At 41.6% G+C, this 17,346-nt stretch overlaps 2 protein-coding genes across 4 annotated transcripts in view; one reads left to right on the top strand and one right to left on the bottom strand.

The window, feature by feature from the left end:
* Positions 1-8,937, top strand: part of nadka (NAD kinase a) — a 28,860-nt gene extending 19,923 nt beyond the window's left edge. For all 3 annotated transcript variants that reach the window (XM_056274163.1, XM_056274165.1, XM_056274166.1), the window contains 4 exons: positions 580-679; positions 1,750-1,907; positions 2,180-2,262; positions 6,956-8,937. In XM_056274163.1, coding sequence (XP_056130138.1) covers positions 580-679; positions 1,750-1,907; positions 2,180-2,262; positions 6,956-7,103 — 489 coding nt within the window. In that variant the 3' untranslated portion in view covers positions 7,104-8,937. The remainder of the gene's footprint in view (positions 1-579; positions 680-1,749; positions 1,908-2,179; positions 2,263-6,955) is intronic.
* Positions 8,938-9,047: 110 nt separating this feature from the next.
* LOC130107522 (uncharacterized) lies at positions 9,048-15,974 on the bottom strand. The gene is made up of 9 exons (XM_056274168.1): positions 15,792-15,974; positions 15,244-15,340; positions 14,854-15,019; positions 13,729-13,874; positions 12,085-12,261; positions 11,840-11,956; positions 10,826-10,912; positions 10,513-10,660; positions 9,048-10,346 (listed from the first exon to the last, which is right to left on the bottom strand). Exons 1-9 carry the CDS (start codon positions 15,803-15,805, stop codon positions 10,324-10,326), a joined length of 975 nt encoding a protein of 324 aa, XP_056130143.1. The 5' UTR covers positions 15,806-15,974; the 3' UTR covers positions 9,048-10,323.
* Positions 15,975-17,346: the final 1,372 nt, after the last annotated feature.

Below are 17,346 nucleotides of genomic sequence, written 5' to 3'. Positions count from 1 at the left end.
GTGCTGTCGTTTTCACAGCAAGAAGGTCCTGGGTTCGAACCCCGGAGTTGTCCAACCTTGGGTTCATCCCGGGTCGTCCTCTGTGTGGAGTTTGCATGTTCTCCCCATGTCTGTGGTGGGTTTTCTCAGGGTGCTCCGGTTTCCCCCACCAACAAAAAGACATGCATGGTAGGGTTAATACTCCTGTCTGTGCCCCTGACCGAGGCATGGCAAGATGACCTGGAGTTGGTCCCCGGGTGCTGCGCCTGATGGCTGCCCACTGCTCCTAGCTACACAGCTAGGATTGGTTAAATGCAGAGCATAATTTCCCGGGGATCAATAAAGTATATCAAAATCAAAATTAGTCCCAAAGACATTGAAGTTAGGTGAATCAGAGTCTATAAATTACCCATATGTATGAATGATGTTTGTGGGCCCTGCGATGGACTGATGAGCTTTCCTGGATGTCTCGCTAGCTTTCCCCCAATGTATGCTGGGACAGATGCCAGACCCTAGCAACCCTGAATTAAGTGGGTAAATATAAGTTTGTCTGAACTTGAATGGCTGGAGTGTGTAAAGAGTCTTCCCCTCCCCTGTCAGGTGCTGAACGAGGTGGTGGTGGACAGGGGGCCTTCGTCCTACCTCTCCAATGTTGACCTCTTCCTGGACGGACACCTCATCACTACTGTGCAGGGAGATGGTGAGTGGATGTTTGGCTCTTCTTTCTCTTCGACTGTTGCCATGGTTACAATGAAATATAGACTCATCCATATTTATGATCACAATATGCAAATAGAACTTTTTTTTTTTGGTTTGTTTTTAGACCCCCCCCCCTTTTCTCCCCAGTTGTATCCGGCCAATTACCTCACTCTTCCAAGCTGTCCCGTTCGTTGCGCCTCCCCTCTGACAATCTGGGGAGGCTGCTGACTACCACATGCCTCCTCCGATACATGTGGAGTCGCCAGCCGCTTCTTTTCACCTGACAGTGCGGAGTTTTGCCAGGGGGGACGTACTGCATGGGAGGATCATGCTATTCCCCCAGTTCCCCCTCCCCTCCGAACAGGTGCCCTGACTGACCAGAGGAGGTGCTAATGCAGCGACCAGGACACATACCCACATCTGGCTTCCCACCAAAAGACACAGTCAATTGTGTCTGTAGAGACGCCCGACCAAGCCAGAGGTAACACGGGGATTCGAACCAGCGATCCCTGTATTGGTAGGCAACGGAATGGACTGCTATGCTACCCGGATGGCGCGCAATTAGAACATTTTTATTGCACCTTGGGTAAAACAAACATTCGGTGGCCCTCTGCAGGAACAGTAAACATCCATCTGGTTTTTTTGGGTGTTTTTGTTGTTGTTTTTTGTTTTGCTGTTGTTATCGTATGTCACAGTCACAGTTGTCACATTCTTTGAACATGTTTAGCCCATCTCCTCTCAGGCTCGGGAGTATTTGGGTCACACACTGATATAGTTTGTCCGACAGCAACACAAACTGGCAGGCTATCCAGAGGGCAAAATGTAGTCTCTGCAACGTCCTCCTGGCTTTCACTTCTTTCAGTACCCTAGGAAAGAGGCTACATAGAAACCTTTGGATTATTGTCATTATTTTGAAGTGAAATTTAGGTATTCTCAAAATCCCGTATGCTTGTTTTGAGTGACTTGCTAGGGTTTGCTGTGATCATGGTGGGCATTTCAGGCTTTTGCTGTATGTGCAGCACTGCATAGTAGAGTACAATTACTCACATGTATGTGCCTTTGTCTCCTCAGGTCTTATAGTATCCACACCTACGGGCAGCACGGCATATGCAGTGGCAGCAGGAGCTTCCATGATCCACCCCAATGTGCCAGCCATCATGATCACACCCATCTGCCCCCACTCCCTCTCCTTCAGACCCATTGTTGTGCCTGCTGGGGTGGAACTCAAGGTATTTGTGTTTGCACACTATGTCCTCAGTTTGGATTTGCACTGGAAATCAGGGTCATTTTCTACTTCACCATCTGATAGCAAAGCCAAATTTTAAGAAGCCCTCTGCATAACATTCCCACAAATCACATCTCTCTTGAGTGAACATATTTAAATAAAACCACATCAGCTGTCCAATAAGAGGGAAGACATCGTATTTGGCTTGAATAACGAGGGCAAAAAAAATATGCATTGTTGCTGGCAGCCACAAATGAGCTTTGCTTTATTTCACAGATAATGCTGTCTCGTGATGCCAGAAACACTGCTTGGGTTTCATTCGATGGAAGAAAGAGACAAGAGATCTGCCACGGAGACAGGTTAGTTTATTTAGTGAGTCCTTTGAGTAATTGTGACTCTCAATGCAACAAAAGACACCGATGAAAACAGAGAGCCCAACAAAGCAGCAGAGTTTAAGAAGGCCAACCTGCCTACCGGCTGCCCCAAAAACACACTGGCTATTACATAACCCTATCAACCTGCTTAATGGACTTGAGCCAAGATTATTTCATGTCCCAATAAAGGTTTTTTCCTTTATGTAACGCATACAGTCAAGTCAATTTTATTTGTATAGCCCATTATTACAAATTACAAATTTGCCTCGGTGGGCTTTACAGCAGTACAATATCCTGTCATTAGAGCCTCGCATCAGATAAGAAACAACTCCCTATAGAATTTTTTTTTTAAAAAAACCAAAAACCTTTTAACGGGAAACAGGAGGGATCTCTTTCCTCTCTTTCCCAAGACAGACAGATGTGTAATGGATGTTGTGTGCGCACAGTTTTAGCAACAGGCAGGTTATTCCATGAGAACGGGGCCCAATAGGAAAAGGCCCTGCCACCTGCTGATGTCTTTTTAACTTTGGGGACACACAGGGGCCCAGTATTTTGAGCTCAAGATGGAATGTACGGTTTAAGGAGATCAGACAGGTATGATGAGGCAAGCCCATTTAGGATTTTATCAGTCAGCAGAAGCACCTTGAAGTTTGATCTAACATGAATATGGAGCCAATGAAGGGAAGCAAGAATTGGTGTAATATGGTCAAATTTTCTAGTTTTAGTTAGGGATTCTAGCTACAGCATTTTGAACCATCTGAAGACTTTTAGTAATAGCATGTGGCAGACCTGAAAACAACATTACAGTAATCAAGTCTGGATTGAACAAATGCATGTATTAGAGTCTCTGTGTCAGCCATGGACAGGAAAGAGCAGATTTTAGCTATGTTACATAAGTGAAAAAGGCAGTCTTGGTAATTTCTTTAATGCGCTTATCAAAGGAAAGGCTGGGATCAAATGTAACAAAGATTTTTGGCTGCTACACACAGAGTTGTCAATTGTTATTGTTACTTGATCAAATTGGTGTCTGTGTCTAGCAGGGCCAACAACCAGTTTTTTCTCAGTTTTTTTTTCCAAATTTAAAAGCAGGAAATTTAGTGGCATCCAATTTTTCACAGCAGCCAAGCAGGCCTCTAAATTTCATTTGAGTATGATCATCAGCCCTTATAGGCACATACATATAGTATCATCCATGTAGCAATGGAAATTTATTCCATGACTGTGTATAATTTGGCCAAGAGGTGAACTAAAAAGAGAGAAAAGTAGAGGGCCAAGAACTGAGCCCTGAAGTACGCCATATTTAACATCATCAAATTTTGATGTAATATTGTTATAGCAGACACAATGTGTTCTTCCAGATAAGTAGGACTTAAGCCAAGACAGAGACACCAAAATTACAATTTATTCTGTCTAATAGTATACACATAATCAGTGGTGTCAAAGGCTGCACTGAGGTCCAGTAGTAGAAGCACAGAGGTGGAATCAGAGTCCATAGCTAGTAAAAGATTGTTCACCACTCTGGTCAGAGCAGTTTCAGTCAAGTGACAGGCCCTGAAAGCCGATTGAAAAGGTTCACATAAATAGTTTTCTTCTATAAGGGTGGAAAATTGTTGATACACAACTCTCTCGTAATCTAGTAATTTAGAAAATAATAAAAGATTAGAGACTGGTTGATAGTTATTAAGAGACTCTAGATTGAGGTGCGGTTTCTTAAGTAGTGATTTGGCAACAGCTGTCTTTAAACTGCTGGGAGCAGTGCCAGTATTAAGTGGTAAAATTAGAGTCCAAGAGTACATCTGTCACCATCTTTACAATGCTGTGATTGCAACCTCCCCCCCCCCCAATCCTCAGTGAATAGTACACATTGCCATTGTAACTCTAGTTAATGATCACAGCAATTTGCATATGAAACTGATTGTTGGTTTCGGTCGTTATGCCACTGTATTGTTTATAAGGGTGGGGGTACCTACAGTCAGTTTAGACTGAAGAGATAACTTAAGATGAGTGATGAAACGTTTCTCTCAATAAACGTTATGTCCAGACGAACTGATTCAACTTTCTGTGACAAATCAAGGGTGTTGCTACCACAATGAGTCAACTCTTGAACAAACTGAGCGAACCCAAAAGTATCAACAAGTGCCAGAAAGGCTTTACTTAGAGGATCAGCAGCATCATTCAGATGCATATTGAAAACACCAAGAATTAGAATATCATCAGAATGAGAAACAAGATTTCCAAATTCTTCAAGAAATAGTGACTAAGGGCCAGGAGGTCGATAGAGTATCATAATGTGGACTGAACAGAGTCTGTTCGTGGTTGAGGGAGATGGACTTAGAATAAGAGCCTTAAAAGATTGGAATTTAGATTCAAGTAGACTTAAATATTAGGGCGACATCCCCACCTTGTTTATTTGCCCAAGCTACATGGGCATAAGTATAGTTGGATGGGGAAGCTTCATTTAAGGGGAGGAAAACATTTGGTTTCAGCCATGTTTCACATAACCAGTCATATCGAAACTATGTTCAAGAATCAGACCATTTATTATTAAGGCTTTGGTAGACAGTGATCTGATATTTATGAAACCAAATTTAAGCATGATGTTGAAGTAATCAGTAATAGGCATAACTTTAGAGCTACCAATAGATGAAATATTAATTGGAATTAGACACTATGTATTATTAGTTGACAATTTTGAAAACCTGCGCTTTTAGACTAGTGCTGCACGATTAATCAGTCGCAATGTGAGCCTATGAAATTATATAACCACAGATTATTGTGATTGACACATTTAGGAGAGGAGCGCTTGGAAACAATACAGCAGGGTAGGAAGACAATCTCAATAGACCAAGCTGTCAGTCTGATAATCTATACTATTGAGAAATTCCCTGACTAAACATATTAACTAAACTAGTTGACACCACATCCGCACTAGGTTTAAACCTCGCAGGCTTTCTAATCACCTGTGAACTGCTGAATGATAAGTCCCTGGTGTCAAACTATATGTAGACGGCTATCTATATTGCGAGACAAAAGAGCGGTGCTGTCCCTAGTAGGGTGAATGCCGTCCGCTTTCAGCAGGTAAGGGCAGCCCCAAAAAGAAGGCCAGTTATCAACAAAGCCGAATCACTGCTCATTACAGTAACGAGCCAGCCAGTGGTTCATTGAGGTACCTACTGTACATCTCATCATTACCCCTCACAGGTAAGGGACCAGAGACAATCGATGCCGACACATCTTTCCGGCAAACTCAAGTGTCCTGACTAGGCTGCCTTTGTTTTTTTTTTGGTGTTTTTTTTATACATTCATTTCGGATTTTTTTTCCTCCCAATTTAGTGGCCAGTTGATCCTTATTCTAGATCAAACACCCACCCTCGTACTGTATGCGTTCGCCAACTGCATCTCTCCGACCGGCAGTGTCGTAGGAACTGCCTCGCCACCTCCGTGACAAGGCGAACCAAGCCAACGCCTGTTTCCCCAGCACACATAGAGATGTATATCATGTGACGAACACAAGCCGACTCCCCTCGCCTTCCCGAAGCAGCATTTGCCAAATGTTGCTGCTTCATTGATTCTGGCCATAGTCGGATCTGGCAAGACCGAGGCGCGAACCCCGGTCCCCGGTGGGCAACTACATCAACACAAAACCAATGCTCAGACCGCTGCACCACCACGGAGGCCTAGGCTGGCCTTTGTGATCTCCGATTGCTTCATCCTAGCGTCATTAGTGCCGACATGAATAACAGTGTTGCTGAAAGTAGTGGTGCTGTGTGCCTGGGTTCCCTGATTCTTCCTCCATGATGCCAGCACCCTAAGATTGTCCTCTATGTTGGAGACTCTGGCCCTGGGTAAACTGTGTAAACCAAGGCTGGCAAAGCTAATCTGATATTGCCGGTAATGGAGTCTCCTATCACTAGCGTGTGTTGCTTTACTCTGTCGACAGCAGCGGGAGAGGCACGCTGGCCGGTAGGTCTACCAACAGGGCTGGTTAAGGGTGAAAACCGGTTTGCAGTCGGGATAGGAGACTGCAGACCAGGCCACATGACCGGTAGCTTGCTCTTGCGAGCCTTCCGACGCCGGTAAAAAGAGAAAAACTATGCCACATCTGCCGACGAGGCTGAGTTAGTGCTAACAATAGCAGGTCTGTTGTCAGGCCCGGAGCTAATGCTATCTGGAGTGCCTGTCACGTCTAATGTAATTTTAGCTGAAAGAGACAACATATATGTAACTGCAGAACAGTCACCACACACCATCATTTTTAACGAGGCTGCTTTGACTGGAAATCCAGTAGAGCTAACTGCTAAACTAGGCTAAGCTAGAAGCCAGTAAACAGCCTATGCGAGGTTCTGAGGACAGGATGTTTATTGCTGTAAAGCCCACGTTTGAGAAAGAAAACTAGAGAATCTGGCGATAAGTGAACTAAGCACAGAAAATGGCAAAACCAGTAGAACAAATGAAGAGGTGAGGGCAGAATTCAGAAACAAACAGAATTCTCTTCCTGGTTCTTCAGACAATTCTGTCTACTGTGTTTAATGGGCTATAGTGCAACAAACGCTCATTATCTCTTGAAAGGGTATAATGTAAGCATATCTTGTGTCAACATGCAGCATTGTTGTGAGTTTGTGATCACCTGGGGTTTTTTGTGCCAAACTTTTTTTTCCCCCCACCTTCCCTGTTCCAGTATCACCATCACTACTTCCTGCTTCCCTGTACCCTCCATCTGTTTCCGGGACCCGGTTAATGACTGGTTCGAGAGCCTAGCCCAATGTTTACACTGGAACGTGAGGAAAAAGCAGAACTACCTCAGCTCAGAAGAGGACGAATTCTGAAGCCAGCCCTCCTTGAGCTCCCCATCGCTTCAGAGTTTGGATTTTGTGGACAATTGGTATACAACTTCTATCAGGAAGTTAAGCTTATTATTAGCCCAGGATCATCCCAAAGTGCATAGCTTTTCTATATTTAAGACATTGATTAAATTGAAAAGAGGGCTATAAAAAAGAAAACTTGCCCTCTTAAGCTAAAAGCTATTTAGGATGATCTTGGGTTCTTGGCAGTTAATGTAATTCTCCAAGGTGTCTGTCATCGGTTGTTTTCTAGCACTTTCTAATCATTTATATGTGGAGTGCAATGGCTGTCGGTTACAACCATGGGCAGTGTTTGAAACAAAAAAAAAAATGTCCAGAGGCCAGTTGTTGGTGAAGGATCAGGAGTCGCATATTTCTAGAACATTTTAAAATATGATGCACACACTTTAGGTTCTCCTATCATGTTTATCAAGACCAACATTATCAAGTCAGGAACAGAGGAACCTTACGTATCAATATTAATGAATTCCATGGTTTCTTAATACCATTCCTTCCACATAATTGCATATTCAGGAAATGAAAGAGGAAGTACACATAATTTAATAATAATGTTGCCCAAATGTATGGACTGTGCCTTAAACACTGGTACATTGTAGGAAATATTCTTTAAGGTTTACATGGTTATCCTTTTCTTAATAATGTTTTTGTGCAGATTTACCACAACCGCATCTTCCGTTTTTGAGTGGAAAATACGTAGCGCGTTACATAGTGATTTTTTTCAGTATATGTGGTAAAGGAAGTAGTGACCTTTCAAGAAATGTTAGGGAAAATCATTTCCATTCCAGACTTTGAGATGGCAAACCGTCATCTTCATCATGGTTTAGGCCTTTATTGTGTTAAAGCCATAGTTAAATCGCTTTTAGCTTGCAGACAAACACTTGTGGGGGATTTGTAGGATGTAATTGTGTAAATTGGAGGAGTCTGTCTTATGGGCTGTTCGAAACCATTACGGATGTCTACATACCTGACTGTTATATCAGCGTGCTGTTGTCAAGCAGTCTTTGCAAAACACACGCTTAAGGCGACTTGCCTTAACTTTTTTTTTTCTAAACTGATTTCTCAATGTTTGTAACGTAATGAATCGGCCAGCCAAATAGTCACTTGTTCGAAACAGAAATTTTGACGATGGTCAACTAATGTAAGTACTTAAGAGTGACCAATAGACTGCGATACTAAAATACTCAATCATTCCTTTGACTTCTAACATGTATGTAAAGCTTGAAAGAGATGTATTTTGTATAGCCTTTGTTTATTAACCAGTTTACATGTTCCATTGTCGAGATTAAATCTATTTGGTACTTTTTATATTAATACAATTTTATCAACTTTCCAAAAGTTACTTTTATCAAGGATGTAAAAATTGTCTAGTTGGGACATCATGTCTTCAAAATAAACTGGTTTAATGGTTGGCCCTAAAGTAGGTCTCATGTAACCAGATTGTTATTTTGGCCCAAAGCTTATTCAAAATGCATTGGGAGAAAACTGACAGCCTTATTTGTAGCTGAAATGCTTTTAACCATGGACAAAGAACTGGCAAGTGTGCAGTTTTCTTGTTGAATGCATTTTAACGTGGTGTTACATGGTAAATGTACTACTAAGGCTAGATGTATGAGGTCCAGGCAAACGAAACACTACGGCAACAGGGGCCAGGTCTGAGAGGAAGGCGTTGTCCTCAGCACCGGTCTTAACAGGTTTATTTACTCATTTAGTAGAAAGCATCTTAAAAGACTAAGAAATGTGTACTTTTTTCATATGAAACTAGGGCCTGGTGTCAAGTACTCTACTGAAATACTAAATACATACCTGTTTTCTGTCTACAACACACTAAAGGTTATTTGAATATGTGAGGAAGTGGTACCATCATTTCACTTCTAATATACAAATATATTTTTAGCAGGAAATGCAGTACATCAGGTTGATTTTTCACATTTTAATATGAACCTCCAGTTAAAAAACAAGACTTCTCCAGTTGTAAAAGTGCAGCAGAAATGTTAAGCAACAGTTTCATGTGAGTGAGGCCTGGTCCACACCGCTTACCTCTCTCTACCTGTGTGTGACGGCTACCTTGCCGAGCCGCTGCAGCTCGCATGCATGTGGTGTCCACACATACAGCACTGCTGCTGACAGCCCCATCTTTCTACACCGAGTTTGCCTTTGATAAAAGCCATCAATAATCCAATATTTCATTTAATTATTATACATTTAATTTATATTTAGTTTAGCTTAGAAAAAAGTTAAAAGCGTATGCTTAAAATACATGACCTTAAAATGAATAAAAAATACACAGCAGTTGCTCTTCACTTGGCCTGGCTCAGTTTAAAAACCATTTCTATGAGGGGGTTACGGCTCTGCTCTACAGGTTTCCAGGGGTGGGCTTATCAAGAACTAATTTACATTAGAGACGGGACATGGGTATGGGACATGTGGATATGATGTCAATATGACTGTCAACAGATTATTTTCCCCGTCTATATTTGCTGAACCGTGTACCTCACGTAGAGAAAAACAGGCGTAACATCTGTTTTCTAGAGCTGCGTCGCAACGCTGCTCACTTGGTCTGTGTGGCTGCTCTAACCTGCTAACATGGGCGCCAAAATACAAAGCAAGAGGTTCCGTGGCGCGCACGTGCTGTTCAGGTAGGCAGTGTGGTCCAGGCCTTAAAGTTAATAGTGCATAATTTAAAAAATAATAATAATTATTCCAGTGTCATGAAAACTCAAAATAAAGCACTAGTGTCGCTGAAAGTAGGGTTTATGCCACTCTGAAGAAAATCTTTGGTTTTAATCAACCTAGAGTGCTCTGAGCTGGCAAAGAAATGAGGCCACTAAAAATTGTTAAAAAATAAAGGCTTCAAGACCACATTGTAGTTTCATATAAAAGGTTGTGCATGCAGCCTAATGACATCCTGAAGGTAGGCACACAGAGAAACTGTTAAAATGTACAAGTTAAACTTAATTGGAAAAAAAAAACCTATATAATGCAGTAAACTCATTACACCCAGTGGAGCATACTCATCAAATACTCGCCTCTCATTTTTGAGTGCTGGTCAGAGATATTTTCCAATTTCTGGAATAATGAAGGAGAAAAAAACCAAAAACAAGTTCTACTTTGCTCTCCTTTCAACAGCCGGCTCGGCAGAACCAAATCTTCTGTCATCCGTCCTCCTACCAGCAGCGCTTACCTCTTATCTCTTGTTGGATTCAAACACTGAGGAGAAAATGGCAGATTAGAGGTAACATTTTGGTATTCTGCCCTATCTCAACCAAGCAAACTCACTGGAAAAACAGACTAGCGCTTGGGAATCTGAGATGTGGATAAAAGAAACAAAATTGCTTGCACTAGCTCTGGTGGAGGACAGACAGGATATACTCACTCCTCTCCCTGAGACCTTGGCCAAAGCTGTGGACGAGCCGGAGGAGCCCCCAGAAAAGCACCGCCTTGATCACGACCGAAACCAAAGCTCCGGTGATGGTAGCCGCCTCCAGGGTGTAGGACTTCTCTTGGCCCCATTTTCTGATGATCTGAGAGAGAGAGGAAACCTTGTTTCTCTCCTGTATATGTCCACCGACAAGCTTTTTTCCATTGTCAAAATCACAGTCCAGGTCATTCGTTTACTCAAAAGTGGTTAACCTCAAATGTGGTGTGAATGTTTCGAATAAGGGGAAACATATGAAGCACTGACTCACCGTAGACAGAAGGTAAATAAAAAAGGCTACTTGAGGGATATTTTGCAGGACAAAGACCCAAACCAAGGTCTTGACTTCTTTTAAAACCTAAAGACGAGAAGTAGACACAAGCAATTGGTGCCAGTTAGATTCTGAAACACAAATGACAATCCTTATTCCATACTTAAGAGTGAGCATTAACACAGATGACCAATTTAGAAAATAAACTAATGCGTTAACCCACGTCCTTACACAACCTGTCAGTGGTTATCGTAAAGGACACGAGGCTCTGCTGTCATCAATCTACTGACTCATCTCACTTGTAATTCTCCATTTATTAAACATAAACCAGCTATCAGAAGGGTTGAGTGTGTAGGTGGAGTTGTGTCTTCCACATTATCACGAGGGTTTCTTCATTCACAAACTTTTCATTGAGCTGGACACACAACATTACAGGAAGGCTCAACAGTGCATCTAAACATGCTAGAAACGTTTTATACCTGCTTCATTTAAGAAGATAATTCTGAAACAAAAAACGATACTGGGGATATTCCAGCTCTTCTGCTAGCATCGGTTAAAAACCATACTATTTGTCTATTAAAGTTGTGACAACTGGTGAGAGAACCAACACTTTGGTTGGCCGTTCAGTAATGGCCAAACTACCTGAATAGACAGGGGTAGCTCTGTCTTGTCTGAACAGCAGTGGAGGAGATAGGATGTCTTAATAATGCAATCAGAGGGGGAGATGATCATAAAATAAAAAACGCCTACAATGAATGAAAAGTTTACAGTTTGAACAGAAGCAACTTCATTAGGAACACAACAGCTGAACTTGCTCAAATCCTACATACAGACCCAGGAATTCAAGTGAGAAAAAAGTTGTTATTTATAGTGTATCTGCACTAAGATATAGAAGATTTAAAATGCAACATTAACCCAAATCTGTTCTCATTAGAATTGGGTTTGCTGCATCAGTAAAGGCAGTCTACAGTACTCTGGGCAGAAAAACGCTGTCGTATTGTCACAACCACTCACTGCGATGGCTCCAACAGCAGCTGTCAGACAGGCCCACAAGACTCCAAAGCTCAGGATGATGGTGTTGACATGGGACATGGCCGTCCCTGACGCCTGGATCAGGATACATAGGCACAACTGGGAAAAAAAACAAAAACAAAAAACACTAGGACCAGACACGGTACTTAGGAAGCTTAAAAGAATCATTGTCTATCGCACATAAGGGAGGTTGTTAGTGAAGTTTTGTGGGTGAAACTGAGACCTACCTGAGCTTGTAGGTCAAAGGTCACCATGGAGAAGCACAGGTTAAGCAGGAAGTATTGCTCTTGAAGGCTTTCCAAGGCCCCGCCAACCCGGAAAGCCATTATGTTGGGCCTTCTGATAAGCAATGAAGCGCACAAGACATGGACCATGCCCACACACAGAATGCACACGAACCGTACCTGGTACACAAAATAGAGGCAGAAATCAAATTAGAGATTAAAACAGACTAATCTCTCTCGCTCTCTCTCTATACATACATACATACATATACATATATATATATATACACTACCGTTCAAAAGTTTGGGATCACCCAAACAATTTCGTGTTTTCCATGAAAAGTCACACTTATTCACCACCATATGTTGTGAAATGAATAGAAAATAGAGTCAAGACATTGACAAGGTTAGAAATAATGATTTGTATTTGAAATAAGATTTTTTTTACATCAAACTTTGCTTTCGTCAAAGAATCCTCCATTTGCAGCAATTACAGCATTGCAGACCTTTGGCATTCTAGCTGTTAATTTGTTGAGGTAATCTGGAGAAATTGCACCCCACGCTTCCAGAAGCAGCTCCCACAAGTTGGATTGGTTGGATGGGCACTTCTTTGAGCAGATTGAGTTTCTGGAGCATCACATTTGTGGGGTCAATTAAACGCTCAAAATGGCCAGAAAAAGAGAACTTTCATCTGAAACTCGACAGTCTATTCTTGTTCTTAGAAATGAAGGCTATTCCATGCGAGAAATTGCTAAGAAATTGAAGAAATCCTACACCGGTGTGTACTACTCCCTTCAGAGGACAGCACAAACAGGCTCTAACAGGTACTATTTAATGAAGATGCCAGTTGGGGACCTGTGAGGCGTCTGTTTCTCAAACTAGAGACTCTAATGTACTTATCTTCTTGCTCAGTTGTGCAACGCGGCCTCCCACTTCTTTTTCTACTCTGGTTAGAGCCTGTTTGTGCTGTCCTCTGAAGGGAGTAGTACACACCGGTGTAGGAAATCTTCAATTTCTTAGCAATTTCTCGCATGGAATAGCCTTCATTTCTAAGAACAAGAATAGACTGTCGAGTTTCAGATGAAAGTTCTCTTTTTCTGGCCATTTTGAGCGTTTAATTGACCCCACAAATGTGATGCTCCAGAAACTCAATCTGCTCAAAGAAGTGCGCATCCAACCAATCCAACTTGTGGGAGCTGCTTCTGGAAGCGTGGGGTGCAATTTCTCCAGATTACCTCAACAAATTAACAGCTAGAATGCCAAAGGTCTGCAATGCTGTAATTGCTGCAAATGGAGGATTCTTTGACGAAAGCAAAGTTTGATGTAAAAAAAATCTTATTTCAAATACAAATCATTATTTCTAACCTTGTCAATGTCTTGACTCTATTTTCTATTCATTTCACAACATATGGTGGTGAATAAGTGTGACTTTTCATGGAAAACACAAAATTGTTTGGGTGATCCCAAACTTTTGAACGGTAGTGTATATATTAGGGAGACTGATTATTTATGTAGCATAGTCAAATTTAGGCGCTTTTAATGAACCAAATTTTGAGTCAAATTTTACCCCTGAATCTAACAACAATTTCCACATAATTCATACCTGCGCAGTAACAAAGCTTAACCGTCCAGTAGAGGGCAGCCTACCAGTAATGTCTGCTTGTCCTGAGGTGGTAGAATTGTGAAGTTGACCACTGAACGCACCATGACCACCAACACACTCAACACAAAGACAATCAGCTCCTGTCTGTTCTCCTGCAGTATGCCGCGGGTAATGTAGTACATACAGAACACTAAGGGAACAAAATCATACAATGTTCACATATAGCAATGCTTTTTCTATATGATATTACAAATTAAAAATACATCATATTTAGTCATCATATACATTATTCACATAGTGCAATCATAATTCTAGCAATAAGTTAGAATGAATGCTTTGCCTCCATAGGACTCTACCTCCACTGGAACCAAAATTAGAAAAAGCCAAATGACTAAAATGCTAAACAATGGAAAAAATAAAAATAAAAAAGCAGGCTGAAAAAAGACAAAAGTATTTGAAAGCAGGCAAAAAAACGTGAATAAAATCACATGAAAAGCTTTCAAAACCTCATGTACGTATGTGGGAGATGACACAAGACAACCAAAAAAGAGGTATTGAGGTTACAGGAGAACTTGAGAGTACTAGACTCGGAAACATTAGACCAGTTACAGTTGTGCTATTGGAAACGAATTAAGGCTAGAATGAGCTAGCTAATACAGTGTAATACTTAACATTTCAGGAGCTCAGTTAAAGTCATATACTTAGGGTATACTGAGAATGCTACTACTGTGGACCAAAATGCACTCTTAAGGTAACGTTAAAGCTGTGAAGAGGGTTTAATGTCAAATTTGTATATTACATACTACAGAGTATCAAGCTACTATGTTGATACAACTGTGTGGAATGAGTCTTTGGAAAATGGTCCTATTGCAGAAATGTCCAAAACACTGCATAGGTCAAAGAATCATAAAAATAACGATATTGGTAAAAAAACCTCAACCCAAAAAGGACAAAAAAAAGAAGTTATCAGTGCTTACACAAAATGGCATACACAAGGCAAGATGTAGGAAGTGATACATCGAACGTCTTGCTGACAGTAATCTCATGATTACAGCAGGAAACCTCTGCTTTAAGGAATGGAAGGGGAGGGTAGTTTCGGTGAGTAAAGTTAAAACTTCAGCTGTAGTTTTGACTTTACTGTAGTCAATTGAAAAAGTCAGGCAACTTACAGATCCCAACCAGCTGGATGAGGGAAACGGTGAAGTCATCATCAGAGGTGTCCACACTCTCTCTGTAGATGCTGTACACGGTGAGGCCTAATAGTGCCAGCAGAGAGCTTATGGTGAAGCAGAAGTAGAGTTTTACCAGGCACGACAGCTCCGACCAACGCTTTATCTGGTAGGAATGGGGGATGAGAACGCAAAGAAATCACTGGTAAGTTAAAAACTTCAACTTAACACAGCATGGCAACACTTACGAAGATATTCTAATGCCACTGAGTGTTTGATGCGAAAGCGCCAGTCTCCTCTCCTTATAATACACACACATATATGCTAAGGTTGCATTAGATGAGCCAGAATGACAAGCCAGTGAGATGGGGTCGAAGGAAGAACTCTCACCGGGCCGCATGGTGTTGGGATCAATTCCTGGTGCCTTGGCCTCAGATTCGGAGATGGAAGAGCCGAGTCCTCTTGTGGCTGATTGCCCAACAATGGACTGATGTATGTAATAGGGTAAATTACACATAATCGTTGTATTTAATGTTTGATTAGGGAATATGCCGTATTGAGAGAGAGAAAAAAAACCCAACACTAACTCAACAAGTTATGGAAAACCCCTTCAGTATTGCCACATTCCCACATCATTCATCGCATACTGGTCAGGTTTCCATCAGTGTGAAATTGATCGGAGGAAGCTTGAACGCCATGGGTAGCCACTGGCCGTGCTAGCGTGACACCATGTCGTTTAAACTCTGTATTGCCGGGCAATACAGGAGAAACGCACAAACAGCGCGACACAGTGTGGGAGAGCCGACATAGGAGGCGAAACAGTGCGCTGTCAGACGCGTGACGTTTCGCCCTCAACTTCTGCTTATTAACGATAGCGCGCGGATGTACGACGAGCAAGCCCCGGGTCTGGTTCTTTCCAAAGATGAAGTTAACCTTACCTTATCTCGTCCATTTCTCTTGGCAATAGTTATGCTCGCCCTGCCTCTACATTCTAGCGACGACGTGTAAGCCACGCATGACGAGTCGGCAAAACAGCTCACATTTTATCTATTTTTACCGATCTTTCCTCCCATCTTTGCAGTTCCGCAAAGTTCGACCGACGTCAGCGAAGTGTCGCAAAACCCTTTCGACTGCCGAAAATCGACCGCGCCAATGGGAGGCGTCCGTCTAATCACGTGGTGGTGAGAGGACTCCGCGTATGCGCCAGAGCGTCAATCTCGTCCATCAACAAATATTTAACCTTTCGCTTTACTTTCTCCAGCGCTGGCACAGAGCTAAAACGAAGTGGGGAGATAACATTCTTCTTCTTCTCTTTTTCTTTTCTTTTTACCGTAAACATAACCAGGAAATCAAAACAGAAAATAAGCTGAGGATGAAAATAAACACCAATGTGTCCCACGCCCTCTGCTCATTGCGTTTTTTTTCCACAGGGTGTTATTGTTTTTTTTAACGATACCCTAGGCTACGTTGCAATATTAAGGCAGTGATGCTAATTAGATATGATTTAAGTCAAACTTTTTGGATTTATGATTATCTTTTTGGAATTACAAATAAAACTAACTTTTTCACAACAAATGTTGATCTATTTTTTTTGTCTTTGTCATTCATTGCTGTATATATTCCATTAACCCCCTGATTCTAATAAATATGCTGGTATAGATTTTTAATCACTTTTCGAAAAATGGGTTAATGGGGAAAATAATGCAGATTCTCATTTAATATGAACACATCCACTAGAGGGCGTAGGTTTCCACTTCCCTCCTGTGCCCATACAGTTGCAGATGGAGACTAAGCACGTTGTCTCTCTCAAATGACTATAGCTGAAAGGGCCATTTTAGCAATATTTATAAATACTGCCAATGTTAGAAAATGAAACGTTCAAAAATTAATTTAAAAAAACAATTTAAACTCATGTTTAATTGTTTTGAGCTTCAATTTGTTTGGGACATACATTTATAGAAATTCATCTCTTGACAGTTGTTGGCAAACATCTGTAGAAACCTGTCTGCACCACTTATGTTTGTAAATATGAAGTCTGACTGCTAAATGAGAAGATGCAAATGTTGGTTCACAGCCAAAAGCCAACTAAACGTACAAAATAAAAGGAAAATATAAGAAAGGGAACAAAATCCATTTAGCACTCAAATAGCGGTTTGGGGAAAAAAAGTGTAGGCAGATTCATGAAAAGAAAAAGTCAGTTATTAGAACAGGAACAAATCATACAAGGTTCAACAGCATGTTGATTCCACTTAAGACACCCTGGTGGCAGGTGTGATTGCCAGAAAATGAAATTGCTACCAATGAGGTTTCTTGATGGAAATCTGCAGGCCGTAAACCCACATTGCCCTTTTCATATGAAGTTGAGCAGTGTCGGACCCACGTTAAATCCTGGTTGGATGACCCATATCGATCCATTCTCAAAAACAGCAAACACAGGGGTCCCCCCCCCCATGTTGTTATTTCTGTGACAAAGCAGGCAGCAAACAGTATATA

Source organism: Lampris incognitus, chromosome 2, assembly GCF_029633865.1.
Source record: "Lampris incognitus isolate fLamInc1 chromosome 2, fLamInc1.hap2, whole genome shotgun sequence".
Lineage (NCBI taxonomy): Eukaryota > Metazoa > Chordata > Actinopteri > Lampriformes > Lampridae > Lampris > Lampris incognitus.
Note: the sequence above shows the minus strand (reverse complement) of the source record. Positions and strands in the feature narration are given on the sequence as shown.